At 47.9% G+C, this 18,208-nt stretch overlaps 2 protein-coding genes across 2 annotated transcripts; both read left to right on the top strand.

Moving 5' to 3' along the window:
* The first annotated feature begins 520 nt into the window (after window positions 1-520).
* LOC145815661 (uncharacterized) lies at window positions 521-1,945 on the top strand. The gene is made up of 3 exons (XM_082912238.1): window positions 521-1,031; window positions 1,118-1,216; window positions 1,511-1,945. The coding sequence occupies exons 1-3, from the start codon at window positions 657-659 to the stop codon at window positions 1,793-1,795; spliced, it is 759 nt and encodes a 252-aa protein (XP_082768364.1). The 5' UTR covers window positions 521-656; the 3' UTR covers window positions 1,796-1,945.
* A 13,793-nt stretch (window positions 1,946-15,738) lies between these two features.
* On the top strand, window positions 15,739-17,163 carry LOC145815662 (uncharacterized). The gene is made up of 3 exons (XM_082912239.1): window positions 15,739-16,249; window positions 16,336-16,434; window positions 16,729-17,163. Exons 1-3 carry the CDS (start codon window positions 15,875-15,877, stop codon window positions 17,011-17,013), a joined length of 759 nt encoding a protein of 252 aa, XP_082768365.1. The 5' UTR covers window positions 15,739-15,874; the 3' UTR covers window positions 17,014-17,163.
* The last annotated feature ends 1,045 nt before the right edge of the window (window positions 17,164-18,208 follow it).

Here is an 18,208-nt window from a genome sequence, read left to right as displayed (position 1 = left end):
GTACTTTCTGTACTCAGTACACTGCACACACTGTGGTCTGGTCTATACTTGCTGTATACTGTACACACGGCACACACATACATTCTGCTTTACACTGACTGTACACTGTTCACACTGTACACTGCACACAATACACTGCATAACACACGGCTCTGCCATTTCTGCTTTATTCTGTATATTCTGCTTTATCTGATAGTCATACTGACATCTGTTTTGCAGCTGTGGGTTTACGCCTACTTTCCTAGGCTTGCACCTGTACCAGTTGCGGAGCCTCCTCCGGCTGTCCCGTTCTCGATTCGCTTTGACGGGAGATGCACCCGGCGACCACGGGAGACATTCGGCTTCTTCCGCCGATATTTCGACACCATCACCCCGGCTGAGGTATGCTTTACTTTCAGTTCATTTAGCTTCGCTTTCCCACTGCATGTTTCAATAACAGTAAATAACAAACTGTCTGTTACTTTCAGATCACATGGCGGCCATGGGCTTCCTTGTCATCGGCGATGCGGGGTCGGTTCCCTGGTGCTGAGGAGACCTCGCGTTTCCGGATCTTGCTAGAGGGCCCGGTCTGTCGGGCTTGGTACCTGGGGGAGCGTTTTCTACGCCAGACCCGCGGGTTACCTGAGCAGATAGTCCCGGCTCACCCTCCTGCAGAGATGAGGGAGACCGAGGGGCTGACCCCTGAGCAGCTGGATGATTACTCCATCGGCTGGGAGGAGGTCGGCTTCCGAGGCACCGGCGACTATCAGGAGTACGTGCGGACGTACCTGATGCGACCTTTGAGCGGCCGTCGAGCAGAGGGGGCCAGGCCTGTAGCATCGGCGGCTGGGGCCGGAGCAGGAGTAGGGGCCGGATCTTCGAGGAGGGCCCGAGTCCGTGGCAGGGGCGGAGTGCGGGGTGGACGAGGAGCTGGGTGGCCTGCCCTACCCGCTGTGCTGACTTTCCAGGGGCAGGGTGGGGCGACCTATCAGATCCCCTTCGCCCCTCCACCGGCTGGGCATGAGTTCACTGACATCCCCGACCTTCCGCCGGTATGTATCACTGCACTTTGTACAGTTATTTCATTTCAGTTTACTTGATATTCCACAGAATACTAATGCATCTGATACCTTTGCAGGCTTCTTCTGAGTACACCCGTCAGTCGTTGGCGATGAATGCCTCGATGATGGGGATGCTCCAGCGGACATTTGACCTCCTGGCTGTCTACAGCATACCGGTATGTCCTTCTGACACTGGCCTCAAACCATTCATACACTGATTCACATAATCTGATGCACGGCACAACACCCGACATACTGATCTCGCAGCATCTGATACACTGCATACACTACATTCTGCACTGTACTCTGTACTGATAAACTGCTCACGGCATTCATACACTGTATTCACACACTGCATTCTGCACTGATAAACTGCTCACGGCATTCATACACTGTATTCAACATTGCATTCTGCACTGATAAACTATCTACAGTATACTGATGCATTTCACTTTTGTGCACTTTTTCAGCCTCCTTTCCAGATTCCCATGGCAGGAGGTGCTCCAGCTAGACCTGCTGTCCCTGCTCGGGGGAGAGACGAGGAGGGCAGGATATTTCCCCGCACTAGGGGTGGGCGTACTCACGTCGGGAGCAGCTCGCGAGCTCCAGCCCCGGACGATGATGACGACGAGGAGTCAGAGGCGGAGGCAGGGTCATCGGAGGAGGAGACCGGAGACGGTTCTAGCTCTGGCTCTGACGACGTTGCTGATGATGCTCCTGGACCCTCGTCCAGGAAGAGGACCAGGACCGACTGACAGCCCTTGGGGTGCTTGACATAGATGCAGATTTTTGCTACCTTTTCTTTCTTTCCTTGTACTTTTCTTTTTGGTTGGTAGATAGATTACCTTGTACTGCCGCAGGCAGATTTCGTTTCCAAAGCTTGTACATTTGAAAAGATAGTGAAATGAAACAGCCTTTTTATCTGAAAAAGTGTTTACATTTACACATTTCATGCGTTGCATCGCATCTCATCATGTTACACCTCAATGTAAATGAAATTGATTAGCTGTCTGAAAATTGAACACTTGCACTGCAATAATCAGATAACTTAAACAGCCAACAACAAAATAACCCAAGCAACCCACTGCCAGATTCCGGATACACGACCCTTACACTGTTGGGGATTAATCTGTATTCAGCCCATAACACAGCATTCGATTCATTCTGCACACAGCAATTTCTGAACAAATAGCCCAATTTGACAGGACGGACCTCAAAGATGGAACCGGTTGGTGTCGAAATGCGTTCAAATGTAGAGAATGGCACAACATTCTGAGCATAAGCGATTTTTGAAATCGAATGAGGGTTTTTCAAACCGGGATATCGAGCCTACCACTGAACACAGCAGGGAGGACTCAAACAAAGAGGTACACGACCTAAACACCACGAGACACGCTCGGGAGAGACTCAAAACAAAAGACGAGACCGTCAAATCAAAGAAACACGACACACAGACGCGTGAACGAAGATGGGAGACCTCAGACCACGAGGAGCCAGTTTCTCTGGGTATTGTTTCCCACCCTTTCTGATTTGTGATTCTCACATCACTCGGCTCTCAAGCTCGGATTTTCTCTCAAAACCCTTTTCCTCACTTTTCTCTCAACTTACACCTCTCTATTCTTCATTCTCTCATTTTTCATCCCTCCCCGGGGTGATTGATGGATAAATAGCAAGGTGTGGGTTCACGCCCGATGCCGTTAGCTCACAGCTATTCTTCCGGCAGGCAGAGTGCTCTTCTGGCAAGTACGTCGATGGCGGGGGAAAGACAGAACGCCTGGCTCAACTGTGCCCCTAGTTTATCATTTTAACCATTTTTTGTTTTGGCCTTCTACTAAAACGGTTTTGATCAAAACGAGAGTTGGATTAACGTACTTGTTCGATTTTTGATTTGAAAAGCATGCAAGTCAGGCAGCAAGCACTGAAAATTTTCTTTTTTGGGTCCAAGACAATGGTCCAGTTTTGGAAAATGAGATAGTTTTCGAGAAAATAGTCAACCTCAGTAAAAATTTTCAAAAACTATTTTTCAAACAGCTGATGCTTAACAAGCATGAAACTTACCCTTCGAGATGCGCAACCTCGGATCGGAGGCAATGGAAAATTGCCCCTGGTTTGAAGGAGGGTGGGAGGCAACGGAAAATTGCCCCTAGTTTGAATGGCGGCTCACGGCGGCTAGTGGCAACGGAAAGTTGCCCCTTGTTTGGGATGGTGCCGCAGCAATCCGCAGACAGTCTTCATCGGCGGTGGTCGAGCTCTTGGACACAGAGATGACGAAGACGGTTACAACAAATATATGGACACAGTCACCTTGAAGAGTATTGGCCACTGGACTTTGAAGTGAAATTGAAACCATTGCATGGACTGAGACGCTTATGAAAGCGTTGGGGGCTGGACTTCATGATGAAGTTGCCTACGTATCCCATACATGGGAATCAAGCCTTACGTAGTTCCGGCTAAGGTCCACTCGGGTATTTTAACCTTCACTTTGTTTGGCTCTCACTTTTGCCAAGGCGCCCAATGCGGGTTTTCGACCTTGCGAGCTTCTTTTCATTTTCTTTTGTTCGTTTCTTTTTCTTTTCTTTTTTTTCTTTTCTTGCTTTTTTTTTTCTTTTTTTCTTTTTCAATCTTTCTTTTTGTATTTTTCTCTTTTTTTGTATTTTTCTCTTGCTCTAACTTTTGCCTGGGTCGCCCTTCCGGGTTTTCGGCCCAGCGAGCCTCTCAAAGGGTAAAAGTGTAGCAAGTCCATGCCAAATGGTTTTTTTGAAATTGAAGCCTCTCTGTGTCTAGGAGAACGGCTGTTGCACTGATTTGCAGAAGAATCCATCAGGGTTACTCTACGAGCTTCTTCCGGCGAGGTCTACTCCTTCTGATTCGGCTTTGGTGCCTCCTGCTCGAGGGCTGTTTCGAAACCGGCCACACGGGCCTCCATGGCGTTTGTCCGTTGAACTTTCTGAACATTCTGAACGGGTTCAAATTCGGAAAACAAATAGGTTGAATCTTGAGGCTGAGAGCGATCCTAGGCTGCGCAATCTCAAGAGCGATTCCACACAGGTCTTCGCAGGGCTGCGTAAAACATTTGCTTTTGAAAGTTTTTAAGAAAGCGACAAATCGCTCGCGCCGAAGACGGTGTGGAACCAATCTGGATCAGGCCAGGGTCCTTCTCAGTACTCACGCCGACAAGCATGATTTCATTCATAAAAAGGCTTAGCACGCCTCTCTTTCTCTCAAAATGATCAAAATTTTACAAAACCCGAGGAATTCCTTCCTCTTCGTTTTCATCACCGCAGTGTTCAAAAAGTTTGTTTTTTGGAAAACTTAGGTTAATGCAATGAGTTTGGCACACAGGAGAGCAGGCGAGATGTACTGTCAGCCCGATCAAATTCTCTGGCACTTATGCTGAAAGCAAGCATAACGTTTGAGATAGCAGCAGCTGTTTCATTCGGATTTGTTGGTGCAACTGGCCCCTCGGTAGAGACAGACTCAAAACAAAAACAGATAATTACAAAGCAAAACGGTGTTCGAGGCAACAACCCCAGAATCACCTGGTATTATATACAACGGGGACTGACTCGATATAACAAGACAGACCCTTAAGCAAAAAAGACTGACTCAAGACAAAGAGACAGATTCAAAACAAAAGACCGACTCGATATCCAAGCCAGGATTTACAAAACTCGGTCTCACCGATGCTCAAAAATGCGTGCCAGATGCTTCATCCAAAAATGTACCAAATGTTGCCCACAGGCGGTCCACTTTACATACTTGCAGTATCTGAGCCCTCGAAATCGAACAACTGAGTGGTGACGGGCTTGCCTGAGGTAGGTGGTAGGATAACCTTGTTGTCAATCAAATCCTGCACTTCATGACGAAGGCGGGAACATCCATCAGTACTGTGACCGGACTGTTGATGGTACGCGCAGTACAAGGTAGCATCATGAGTGGCGGGGAGATTCTTCGGGAGTGGCCGGGACTCCAAAGGCTTAAGATGCCCATTCTTTGCCAATATCAGCAATGCCCTAGACAAAGGCATGTGGAGGTCGTGAAAGACCCTGCGTCCTCGGGGCAGGTACTTTGCAGTTTGAGGATTCTTGCCAGATGCGCTGGCGAAAGGATCAGCTGGCGCTGCCTTGGCTTTTTGAACCTTTCCCGGTGCAGGGTTAGGAACTACAGGAATTGTCTGGGCATGACGGGGCCCATCCCGGTTTTCTGTCTGGCTTGAACTGCCTTTGATTGGAGCGGGGAAAGCATCATCTACAGCTTTGGTCACTATTGCAGATGTTTGTTGCTTGTTCATCCCTCTGACCTTCAGAGCCTCGACTGCCCACAGCAGTTGCTCAATAGGGTCGGCATCCACCTTTGCCTTATCTTTTCCTTTGGCCTCAGCCTGATCGAGGGTCTGGGTTGGTGCTGACATATCGTGGCTATAGCCGGAAGCCACCTCTGGCTGGCTGAGTTCTATCACAATCCGCCCCAGTAGTGGGGGCTCCTGTGGTACAAAATTCCCGGCGTACGGCGCCGCTGGCGGTGAAGCCGACATTCCATAGGCGAGGTCTGCCACAGATCTTTGGAGATCGCCTATCATCCCCATCAATTCGAAGGTGGTGGGCTCACGAGCCTGGTATAACTGGGGAGCCCAAACCGGGTGCACAACGGGCGACCTGGGCGGGTATGACATACTGACGCTGGCCTCACTCTGCGGAGTGGTTCCCTGCTCCGGTGCGGCTGTCATAACCACAATTTCTTCTGAACTTTGTGCCGCCATAAATCCCGCCTCAGCAAGGGGGAGACACTGGGTATTCTGTATCAACTCTGCAACTCTCTGAACTGAAAGAAAAACAGACAGCATTTCAGCCCAAACTGATCAATCACGGGTGTAGCCAAACAACTGTACTCTACTGCTGATCACTGTTCCCAGAAGTCACTGTTCCCGAAAGCTGAACCAATACCCGCGGATAACTGATTCTCACAACTGATACTGATACTGGTGTCCCCAGGTTTGGTACTCTAACTTGCAAACTGACATGTGCGTTCCTGTAGAGCAACACTCTAAAAGCACATAGCAAGTAAAAGAGAACAAAACACCCCTATGCTGGGGTAGGGTTTCCCTGTCCTATTTTGTCAGGAGCTAGGGTTTCACTACGCACACAGCGGTTTCAAACAACTTAGCATCGGGTAAGCAACCTGTCCTAGCTTGGAATGGTCACTATGGATCCGAATATGCACTAGGTCGAATGGTCGAAAAGGGTGCCCCGGTAAAACCGAGGTTTGTGTTCCCATGCTGTCAGAGCCCATAGCCGGTCAGCCTTATGGACATGCCTTGACAAGACAAGCCTCCGGCAAACCGTTCAGGAATGGCAGATGGCAAACACTGTGTTCCTAGGCGCACCAATGCACATGCAATGCAAAGAAACACATAAATGAGATCAAAACAGGATATCACGAGTTCGAGTCAAACTCTCTAAATTTCCCCAGCAGAGTCGCCAAAAACTGTAGCAGCGCCCGCGTGGGCCTCATGCTACAGTTCGGACTCGATTTGTGTCACGGTTCTTAATCTGAACAAAAGAGTCCAAATCTGGCAAATCGTTTTGAGAAACAGATTTTTGAAAAAGTAGTGCCAAACATGGACTGCTTTGCCAGATACAGAGTCGCCACCTAAATATTTTTAAAATGGGAAAATTTAGGAAACCCTGACTCGGTGCCGAAGGCCACATGTCCGTCATCACCGGAGTTGTCTCGGCTCGGGAGCTTGGGTACGATCGGGGAAGGTCAGCTATGAGCACCCCCTTTTGCCCGGTCCGAAGACCGGCCTCTACTAACCGTGATATCCAATTTTGAAAACGTTATGTGTTCTTATTCCAATTATTAGCCTAGAATTACTATGTTATGCGCACAGCAAACAAGTATAGACTAGATTGCCTAATTTGGAAAGAAACATTGCATATCCGTTTGTTTTGAAAATGCTTTAAATTTTGCTACTCGCAAGTAGGCTAAAACACGGATTTCAATGAGTTTTTCCAACTCAAACAATCCAACCTTCACCCACAGGCATTCAAAACAGTTTAACATATAAGCATCTAGCCACATGTTAAGCATGCTGTTATGGCAACATTCACACTCATGCGATATGCTAAAGCGGAAATACTTACATAGTACTCCATGCCAAAACAAAGAACTTGTTAGCACACATGCATGATCCAAGTCCATGTGAAGTGCCTAATGCATCGCATACAAAATGTTGCTAGAATAGGCTCGGCTATCCTAAACATGTCATGTGAAAATGCACAGTTATCACATATTCAGTTTGGAATTGAAGCATTGATGCAATTAGCGTGATGTGCCGAGCCTAATGCATGCAATACAAATGCATGGATGCACACATGCATAGCATAAGGTATGCTAAATTAGACGTGCCCTAATACTAACCATCAAAGCAGGTAAGTAAAAGGGAAGAAAGAAGTGGGGATTGGAAGACATTCACACCACCCACACACACTTATTACAGATTTGCCCTCGCTCGGAGGGACCAAATAAATATTACAAATTAATTAACTACGCAAGCTAATTAAATATTACAAATTAATTAATTAACAAATTAACTAATTAATTAAAGCAGGAAAACGCCTCGGGAAGCGTGCCACCATGCGCAAGCTGCCTCTGTTTTCCTTCCTTTCCTCCTCTGGAGGCTGTCAAAGCCTCAAGACTGCATCCTTGGACAGAGGGGATCATCACCGGCTGAATGAAACTTCCACCGGCAGTGTAGTATGGCCATCGGCACAAAATAGGGTCTGTCGGCAGAGAAAATTGTGCCGGTCGGCACATTACACTGCCGGTCGGCAAAGTATTCCTGCAGAACCTGCAACTCACAGCAACAAAGGGCAAAACAAGGCATGGCAGCATATTTCAAGGCATGTATGCATCAACCATGTCTCTTATCATTGTGATGACTCAAAGGGACATGTGCCTCGGTTCTCGGACCACCAATCACGCATTTCCATGCATGATGGCCCAAGGAACCAAGTATGCAACTTTGATTTCAAATGCATGCAAACCAATCAAACAAATTAGGCCCTATTCCTATCACCAATTCAAGGAACAAGGCATGCATGCAAAATGCAATGTAACCTAGGCATACAAGCTAGGAATGCAACATGACATGGCAATGCACTTATGCAATCATGCAAGCATACATAGGGCAATGCAAATGGATGGCAAGATGGACTTATACATGAATTAGGCAGCTCTAAAATAGGCCTAAAACAGTAGCCATTGTGCTAAAAGGTGAGGGCTAAATGGCATGCACACACACATGCACATAAGGACCAACACTTAAGCATAAATCAAACAACATTCAAGCACACTTGAAAGGAGGGATCATGGACTAATTAGCATGCAACATGAGCCCTAAAATTATGTTATAAAATGATGCCAAATCAAGTTATAAATCAAGCCAAAACATGCAAAGAGTAGTCCAAGTGTTCAAGGCAAATCAATAATGCATTGAACTACACTTATCATGACCAAACATGGCATGCATTAAACAACTAAAAATAGATTTTTAGCATGTTAAAACAAGGCCAAAAGACTCCTTAGATGGCATCTAAATGGCCCAAATACAAAGGCATACACCATGGCCAAAACATGGAGCATTGCAACACATGCTTTCAAAGCATTAAAGAGACATGCAAGGCAATCAAACAAGCATGGAAATGGGACTGAAATAGCATGTAGAATGATCCCAAATCACCAAAACAATGCAAAGATGGCATGCTACACATGCACATACTTAAGGCCAACAAGCCCAAATACAAAGGAGCTATATAATGCATGCTAAAATCAACCCAAATACTTATGGACAGACCTAGAACATGGCAAAATAAGCACATAAACTTCACAGATACAAGCCTAAAACATGCTCCAACAAAGGCTAACAACCTAGAACATGTTAAGGCACAAATAAGGCATTACATGGCAACTATGCTAAACATGCATGGAGTTCCAAAACCAACTTGAAATCATGTTATATCATGGATATATAAGCATGAAAAACAAACCAAACATGCTCAACACACACTCAAGCATATGCTTCCTTAAGAGGCCAAAATATGCCCTTTTCAAGGACAACAAGGAGAGGGGGTGGCTCTCTCCTTCTTGGGACTTCAAAGCATCATCTTCACCACTGAAATCCCTCAAGATTTCAGTGGTGAAGAGACCTCAACACCAAAATCCCGGAGCTAGCACAAAATGGCTCAAAATGAGGCCTTTTGAGGCCTAAGGGTGGTCAACACCCCTCAAACAACAAAACACTCTTAATAAACAATAAAGAGGGCTTAAAAATAGAACTTTTTTATGTTATACAATAATCACAAAAACAGTTCTAAGATAGGTATAAAATTGATGCAAAAAAGGGGGAAAAATGGACTAGTTTCTCACCCTTGATGCCTTCTTCAACAATGGTGCTCCAATGGCCTCCTTGAGCTTGAATCCAAGACCAAAACTTCAAAACACACTCTTTAGAACCTCAGCTCCTAGAGGAAGGTGAAACACTAGGTGTTTGTGTGCAATAATGAGACACAAAACACCTAGTGTGCAAAATGAGAAGGAAAGAGAGATAGGTGAGTGTATCTAACCCTAACCCTAGAAAACCAGAGCTCTCCTCTGTCTTCTCTCTCTCAAAAATGTCTAAGCCTCTCCTTTTTTGCCTTAGAGAGAGCTCTCTCTATAAGCCTCTTGTAAAGCTTACAAGACAAGCTTTGCAAGAGGGAGATCCCTCCATACACGTGTATGGAGGGGAGCAAAATCAATACAGCTGTCCTAAAATATCTGCAAAAGCAGATGAACAGCAATCGGCCGGCAAAAAATGCCATCTTGGCCAAACAAAGTGCCGACCGGCACAAAAAAGTGCTGACCGGCAACAAATAGTGCCGACCGGCAAACTAAATTGCCGGTGGCAGCAAAAACCAGCCGGTGGCATCTAGCCACTGCCGGTGATGGGTGGGGATGGTCTACAAGCCCCACCCTGCCTCTCAAAGGCAAGATGCAAGTGTTTGGTGCAAAACCAGACACTAAACGGTCGAGTTCGGGGATCCTGAGGCGGGGCGCGCGAGCCGAGACCTCCGGGAACTCCAAACGAACACAAACATGGATAATCACCGAGTGTTCAAACGGTGACGTCCAAGTCTTGAGGACGGTCAAAAATGGGGTGTCTACAGTTGCCCCTCTTTGACAGAACTCGAAAGTCATAACAATGACGGGAGTGAATGTCAAAGCCCAGAGACGACCCATTTTTGACAAGGCCGAAGACTTAGACAAACATGCAAGACAAAATAAGGTATGCGCCCGAAGGCAGGGGCAAAATGCAAGACAATGCACGGAGCCGAGCATAACTTATGATCATGCAAAGAAAGCTGTAACGAAGCAAACATGCAACAATTTTAAGCTAGCATACCAAACTACACTACAATGCAGAAAGGATGTAAGAGAATTATGGAATTCTCAATACGTCTCACTCGGGAGATACAATACCTGTGCGGCTCGTCTGGTTGCACCAGCTTCAAATGAACCGTACATACAATATCGTGCCTGAAAAGAAAACAAACTTAACAGGTACAATATGGTTAGCAACATGCATGACAATGCAAATGTGGATGCAAAACGAAATGCAATATATACAAAACAATGTATAAACAATGCAAACAAACATGCAATGTAATTGAAACAATGCGAGCTACATGCAAAGCAATTGAATCGTGATCCAATCACGAGCGGTTCGAAACCACACCTATGTCAAATAGATTGATGGAGGTAACAAGTCTGTCTACCATAGAACGGTCAACTGAACTATGAGTATTGTAGACAGACGCAAGAACAAGCATTGGGTGGAATTGACATAAGTGGGGAGACATCCCGCTGGAGAAAGGACTACGATCCTAATGCCGGATGCAAAAATTACACTACAATGTAATGGATGAATATGACACGCAAGCCAAACCAAATCTTGCCTAGGAAAGGCATGCATACATACAAGCCATGTGTAACACAGAAAAGGTGCCGCAACCCTCAACCAACATATCAACGTGGGATCGGCGCGATACACATACAGAACTGTGTTTTAACATGAAAAGTAAGGGCACATACCGGACCAAGCTCAACCTAGAAAGGCGCAAGCCAAAGGCGGAAGGTGATGCAATGAATGCATGCAATCTACAATGCAATATCTACAAATATGCAATGGAATGGATATGGATACAATGGATATGGCACGCAAGCCAAACCAAATCTTGCCTAGGAAAGGCATGTATACATACGAGCCATGTGTAACACAGAAAAGGTGCCGCAACCCTCAACCAACATATCAACGTGGAATCGGCGCGATACACATACAGAACTATGTTTTAACATGAAATGTAAGGACACATACCAGACCAAGCTCAACTTGGAAATGCGCAAGCCATGGATGGAAGGTGATGCAATGAATGCATGCAAACTACAATGCAAATGCAAGACAATGCACTATGATGCAATGACTATGATTGCAACTTTCCCTATCTTACCAACAGGGTGATATACTAGGTTGGTTCAGTATCCAGAACTGAGGCGTAGACATGCCGCCTCAACCTATGGGGCTTCCATACAGATTTCAAGCCGAGGGTAAACCTCTGGGTATTTAAACCAGACTTTAGTCTCGGAACTCCCGAACCTTTGCGTTCTAGGCGTAAGCCGTTCGAACTCTAGTTTCCACCGTCCCAGTTGGTCTTCTAGGAACTCATCGCAAGCACAGACAGGTGGCTTTACCAGACCACCAAAAAGTCGTTCGGGCACGACAAACACCGAAGGAATTGCACCTTCAGAGGATTTAAGGTCTCCTAGACCGGAATGCAAAATGTATGCATGACAATGCATGTTTTTTTTGTTTTTTTTTTTGAAATACAAATGATGCAAGTGATGCATGTTGCATGAGATGCGCGACAACACGCGGCTTAAGATATGTACAAAGCAATAGTGTGCACACCAATGCAATAAAGGTCTTGCACCTTCCAAGGATTTAAGGTCTCCTAGACCGTACGTGTTTAAGGTCTCGCCAGACCATGCGTGTTTAAGGTCTCGCCAGACCGCTGGGGTATTTACAAGACGCGTGACAATGCGCTGAAGGTTTCGCACCTCCAAAGGATTTAAGGTCTCCTAGACCGTGCGTGTTTAAGGTCTCGCCAGACCGTGCGTGTTTAAGGTCTCGCCAGACCATGCGTGTTTAAGGTCTCGCCAGACCATGCGTGTTTAAGGTCTCGCCAGACCAGGGGTATTGCACGACGGCATGATGCGCAAAATAGCGCAATGCGTTAGGCAACGCGAGTGCACAGGACAGTGCGATGGAATGCATGCAAAATGCAATGAGATGCGCAAAACAGCGCGAACAATTTTGAAATGCACAAAACAGTGTGATGCGCAGAACAGCGCGAGGTTTGAAATGCACAAAACAGCGCAATGCGCAGAACAGCGCGAGGTTTGAAATGCACAAAACAGCGCAATGCGCAGAACAGCGCGAGGTTTGAAATGCACAAAACAGTGCAATGCGCAGAACAGCGCGAGGTTTGAAATGCACAAAACAGCGCAATGCGCAGAACAGCGCGAGGTTTGAAATGCACAAAACAGTGCAATGCGCAGAACAGTGCAAACAAAATACAATGCACAAAACAGTGCGATGCGCAAAACAGCGCGAATAAAATACAATGCACTAACAAGTGCAAGTAAGGTGCGCAAGATAGCGCGAACAAATGCAATGCACTAACAAGTGCAATTGAGGTGCGCAAGATAGCGCGAACAAATGCAATGCACTAACAAGTGCAATGCGCAAAATAGCGTGAAGGAAATGTAATGCACAAAACAGTGCGATGCCAAGTGTGACGTGCATGCCACACGGAGTGTAAATGGGCTTAAATGCGCAACAACGCACGTATTCCGGAATGCATGACAATGCATGGAATGGAAATGCAATGATGCATGAGAAATGTGCACGACAATGCAAAGGGGTGCGTGTTGCAACGCATGTAACACGTGCATAACAATGCAAATGTGCGGCGCACAACAGTGCGATGTAATGCACCGAAGTAGTGTGATGAACTTGTGCAACACACATGGGGTAACTTTTGAATTTAAAAGGATACAAAAAGGATACAAAAAGGATACACCTTGCACGAATTCGAGCGCCACGCACTGAAGCCACGGCCTGCGGTCAAAACGGAGGCCGGTTGAACATCGGAGATGCACTTTCTTGCACTTTCTTGAGCTATGAAGACCACAAACTTCTCAAATGGCCTAACCAAGGCTGTGGGAACCCCACCGGCAGTAAGGGGAGGCCACCGGCTGGCCATCGGCACAAAAACAATTCTATCGGCACAAAAAAGTGCCGGCCGGCACAAAACATTGCTGACCGGCAAACAGTTGCTGGTGCGGGGCAGTTTTGTCTTTCCACCTTGAGTGTTATAAAATAGGGCTTGAAAACCCTATTCTTCACTTTTCCACCACCGAAATCCTTTGCTCTCTCTCCCTAGAGCTTTTCCCCCTCCTTTTTCGTCCATTTCTTCGCGTTCTACGCCCGTTTCGTCGTCGGATTCGCGATCCTCTTCGCGTTTCGGACATTTTCCACCGATCACATTCTCGTTTCGGTGCCTCGTTCGGCGTTCTCGCCTTTTCAGGGTTCGTTCCCCTCACTTTCCTCTTCATTTCCGTGCCTTTTCACATTCCGGCCTTCCCGGCCATTTCCGACCCTCTCGGGAGTTGACTTTTCAGTTGACTCTTTGCATTCCGGCTCGGTTTTCCCTTTTCCGGCCATTTTCACACCATTCTCTACATGGCGGACGACATTCCACGTGGCGGGACTCCCCCGGACCACGAGATGGATCCCGGGGTCGAGCTCTTACCACTGAGCGAGCGCCCGTTCGACCCGGCGACCTACCGGCCGGCGATCCACGTTCTGCCTCCAGACGGCCTGCGTCAGTTCCGGAGCCTTGAGAGGTACGCGGCGCCTGAGCTACTACTACGCGAGCCTACCTCCCATCTTTCATTCGGCACTCCCGAGGTAACTCTTCATCTTCTGCTTTACTTTCTGCAATGTGGGATACAAAAACTGCCATAGTTAGTTGTATTCTTTAATTGCTGAAATCTGATATGCCGTAGACCGTAGTTGACTGTAAACATACATACAACTGATATCTGCTTGAGACTGACACATGCACACACACTGCACTAGCCCTGAATCACCCAAACACACGGCACACACTGTATTTCACTGTAAGCACACCGGTACCCAGTATTTGTCTGAATCTGTCAAACTTGCATACATGCCATATCTATCTTTTCAAAACTGCATTTTGAAAGTTGTCCTGCAATTGTTGTTTTCTGTTTGCAGGAGGGTTCCCATACCATTCGCGGGTATGGGAATACTGGTGCGCGGGAGTGGTATGACGAGCTCCCTGATGCGGTCCAGCGCATCGTGGACCGAGCGGGCTTCGGCACCTTCTGTCGAGGGCTCTCTAGGCTCTCCACATGCAGACCTCTCCTTGCCGCTCTGGCGGAGAGATGGTGGGACACCACCGATTCGTTCCACTTTTCTGCTGCGGGGGATATGACGATGACCCCTTATGACTTCTCGATGCTCACAGGCATCGGGGTAGGGGGTGATCCGATCCCCTTCGACACCGACATGACGATGACCCCTTATGACTTCTCGATGCTCACAGGCATCGGGGTAGGGGGTGATCCGATCCCCTTCGACACCGACATGGATGAGTGGACCGCCGCTCAGGTCCATCTACTGGGGGAGGCGCCACCGCTAGCTCGTCCAGGCTTCGTCCGATATTCCTGGTTCGAGGCACAGTTCAGGGTCCAGCCCGCATTGGGGGAGGAGGTGCAGATGACCGAGGAGGACGTGGAGAGGTATGCCCGCGGCTTCCTCATGTTCCTGTTCGGGACTACTATCTTCGCCGATCGGGCGAACACCGTGCCTCTCTGCCTTCTCAGCGCACTGGTGGACGTCCGAGACATCTTGCACTACGACTGGGGCGGCGCTGCTCTGGCCACCCTGTACGGCTATATGAGCTCGGCTTCTCGCGGCAGCGGCCAGCTGCTCGGAGGTTACTGGCGGGCTTGGGAGGTACATTTCTTCTCCACTTTTTTCATTTCTATCTCGTACTTTCTGTACTCAGTACACTGCACACACTGTGGTCTGGTCTATACTTGCTGTATACTATACACACGGCACACACATACATTCTGCTTTACACTGACTGTACACTGTTCACACTGTACACTGCACACAATACACTGCATAACACACGGCTCTGCCATTTCTGCTTTATTCTGTATATTCTGCTTTATCTGATAGTCATACTGACATCTGTTTTGCAGCTGTGGGTTTACGCCTACTTTCCTAGGCTTGCACCTGTACCAGTTGCGGAGCCTCCTCCGGCTGTCCCGTTCTCGATTCGCTTTGACGGGAGATGCACCCGGCGACCACGGGAGACATTCGGCTTCTTCCGCCGATATTTCGACACCATCACCCCGGCTGAGGTATGCTTTACTTTCAGTTCATTTAGCTTCGCTTTCCCACTGCATGTTTCAATAACAGTAAATAACAAACTGTCTGTTACTTTCAGATCACATGGCGGCCATGGGCTTCCTTGTCATCGGCGATGCGGGGTCGGTTCCCTGGTGCTGAGGAGACCTCGCGTTTCCGGATCTTGCTAGAGGGCCCGGTCTGTCGGGCTTGGTACCTGGGGGAGCGTTTTCTACGCCAGACCCGCGGGTTACCTGAGCAGATAGTCCCGGCTCACCCTCCTGCAGAGATGAGGGAGACCGAGGGGCTGACCCCTGAGCAGCTGGATGATTACTCCATCGGCTGGGAGGAGGTCGGCTTCCGAGGCACCGGCGACTATCAGGAGTACGTGCGGACGTACCTGATGCGACCTTTGAGCGGCCGTCGAGCAGAGGGGGCCAGGCCTGTAGCATCGGCGGCTGGGGCCGGAGCAGGAGTAGGGGCCGGATCTTCGAGGAGGGCCCGAGTCCGTGGCAGGGGCGGAGTGCGGGGTGGACGAGGAGCTGGGTGGCCTGCCCTACCCGCTGTGCTGACTTTCCAGGGGCAGGGTGGGGCGACCTATCAGATCCCCTTCGCCCCTCCACCGGCTGGGCATGAGTTCACTGACATCCCCGACCTTCCGCCGGTATGTATCACTGCACTTTGTACAGTTATTTCATTTCAGTTTACTTGATATTCCACAGAATACTAATGCATCTGATACCTTTGCAGGCTTCTTCTGAGTACACCCGTCAGTCGTTGGCGATGAATGCCTCGATGATGGGGATGCTCCAGCGGACATTTGACCTCCTGGCTGTCTACAGCATACCGGTATGTCCTTCTGACACTGGCCTCAAACCATTCATACACTGATTCACATAATCTGATGCACGGCACAACACCCGACATACTGATCTCGCAGCATCTGATACACTGCATACACTACATTCTGCACTGTACTCTGTACTGATAAACTGCTCACGGCATTCATACACTGTATTCACACACTGCATTCTGCACTGATAAACTGCTCACGGCATTCATACACTGTATTCAACATTGCATTCTGCACTGATAAACTGTCTACAGTATACTGATGCATTTCACTTTTGTGCACTTTTTCAGCCTCCTTTCCAGATTCCCATGGCAGGAGGTGCTCCAGCTAGACCTGCTGTCCCTGCTCGGGGGAGAGACGAGGAGGGCAGGATATTTCCCCGCACTAGGGGTGGGCGTACTCACGTCGGGAGCAGCTCGCGAGCTCCAGCCCCGGACGATGATGACGACGAGGAGTCAGAGGCGGAGGCAGGGTCATCGGAGGAGGAGACCGGAGACGGTTCTAGCTCTGGCTCTGACGACGTTGCTGATGATGCTCCTGGACCCTCGTCCAGGAAGAGGACCAGGACCGACTGACAGCCCTTGGGGTGCTTGACATAGATGCAGATTTTTGCTACCTTTTCTTTCTTTCCTTGTACTTTTCTTTTTGGTTGGTAGATAGATTACCTTGTACTGCCGCAGGCAGATTTCGTTTCCAAAGCTTGTACATTTGAAAAGATAGTGAAATGAAACAGCCTTTTTATCTGAAAAAGTGTTTACATTTACACATTTCATGCGTTGCATCGCATCTCATCATGTTACACCTCAATGTAAATGAAATTGATTAGCTGTCTGAAAATTGAACACTTGCACTGCAATAATCAGATAACTTAAACAGCCAACAACAAAATAACCCAAGCAACCCACTGCCAGATTCCGGATACACGACCCTTACACTGTTGGGGATTAATCTGTATTCAGCCCATAACACAGCATTCGATTCATTCTGCACACAGCAATTTCTGAACAAATAGCCCAATTTGACAGGACGGACCTCAAAGATGGAACCGGTTGGTGTCGAAATGCGTTCAAATGTAGAGAATGGCACAACATTCTGAGCATAAGCGATTTTTGAAATCGAATGAGGGTTTTTCAAACCGGGATATCGAGCCTACCACTGAACACAGCAGGGAGGACTCAAACAAAGAGGTACACGACCTAAACACCACGAGACACGCTCGGGAGAGACTCAAAACAAAAGACGAGACCGTCAAATCAAAGAAACACGACACACAGACGCGTGAACGAAGATGGGAGACCTCAGACCACGAGGAGCCAGTTTCTCTGGGTATTGTTTCCCACCCTTTCTGATTTGTGATTCTCACATCACTCGGCTCTCAAGCTCGGATTTTCTCTCAAAACCCTTTTCCTCACTTTTCTCTCAACTTACACCTCTCTATTCTTCATTCTCTCATTTTTCATCCCTCCCCGGGGTGATTGATGGATAAATAGCAAGGTGTGGGTTCACGCCCGATGCCGTTAGCTCACAGCTATTCTTCCGGCAGGCAGAGTGCTCTTCTGGCAAGTACGTCGATGGCGGGGGAAAGACAGAACGCCTGGCTCAACTGTGCCCCTAGTTCATCATTTTAACCATTTTTTGTTTTGGCCTTCTACTAAAACGGTTTTGATCAAAACGAGAGTTGGATTAACGTACTTGTTCGATTTTTGATTTGAAAAGCATGCAAGTCAGGCAGCAAGCACTGAAAATTTTCTTTTTTGGGTCCAAGACAAT

The sequence above is a fragment of the Camellia sinensis genome, unplaced genomic scaffold, assembly GCF_055761805.1.
Source record: "Camellia sinensis isolate YWXY unplaced genomic scaffold, ASM5576180v1 Unanchor224, whole genome shotgun sequence".
Classification (NCBI taxonomy): domain Eukaryota; kingdom Viridiplantae; phylum Streptophyta; class Magnoliopsida; order Ericales; family Theaceae; genus Camellia; species Camellia sinensis.
The sequence above is the reverse complement of the archived record's forward strand: the minus strand, read 5'-3'. Positions and strand labels throughout refer to the sequence as shown.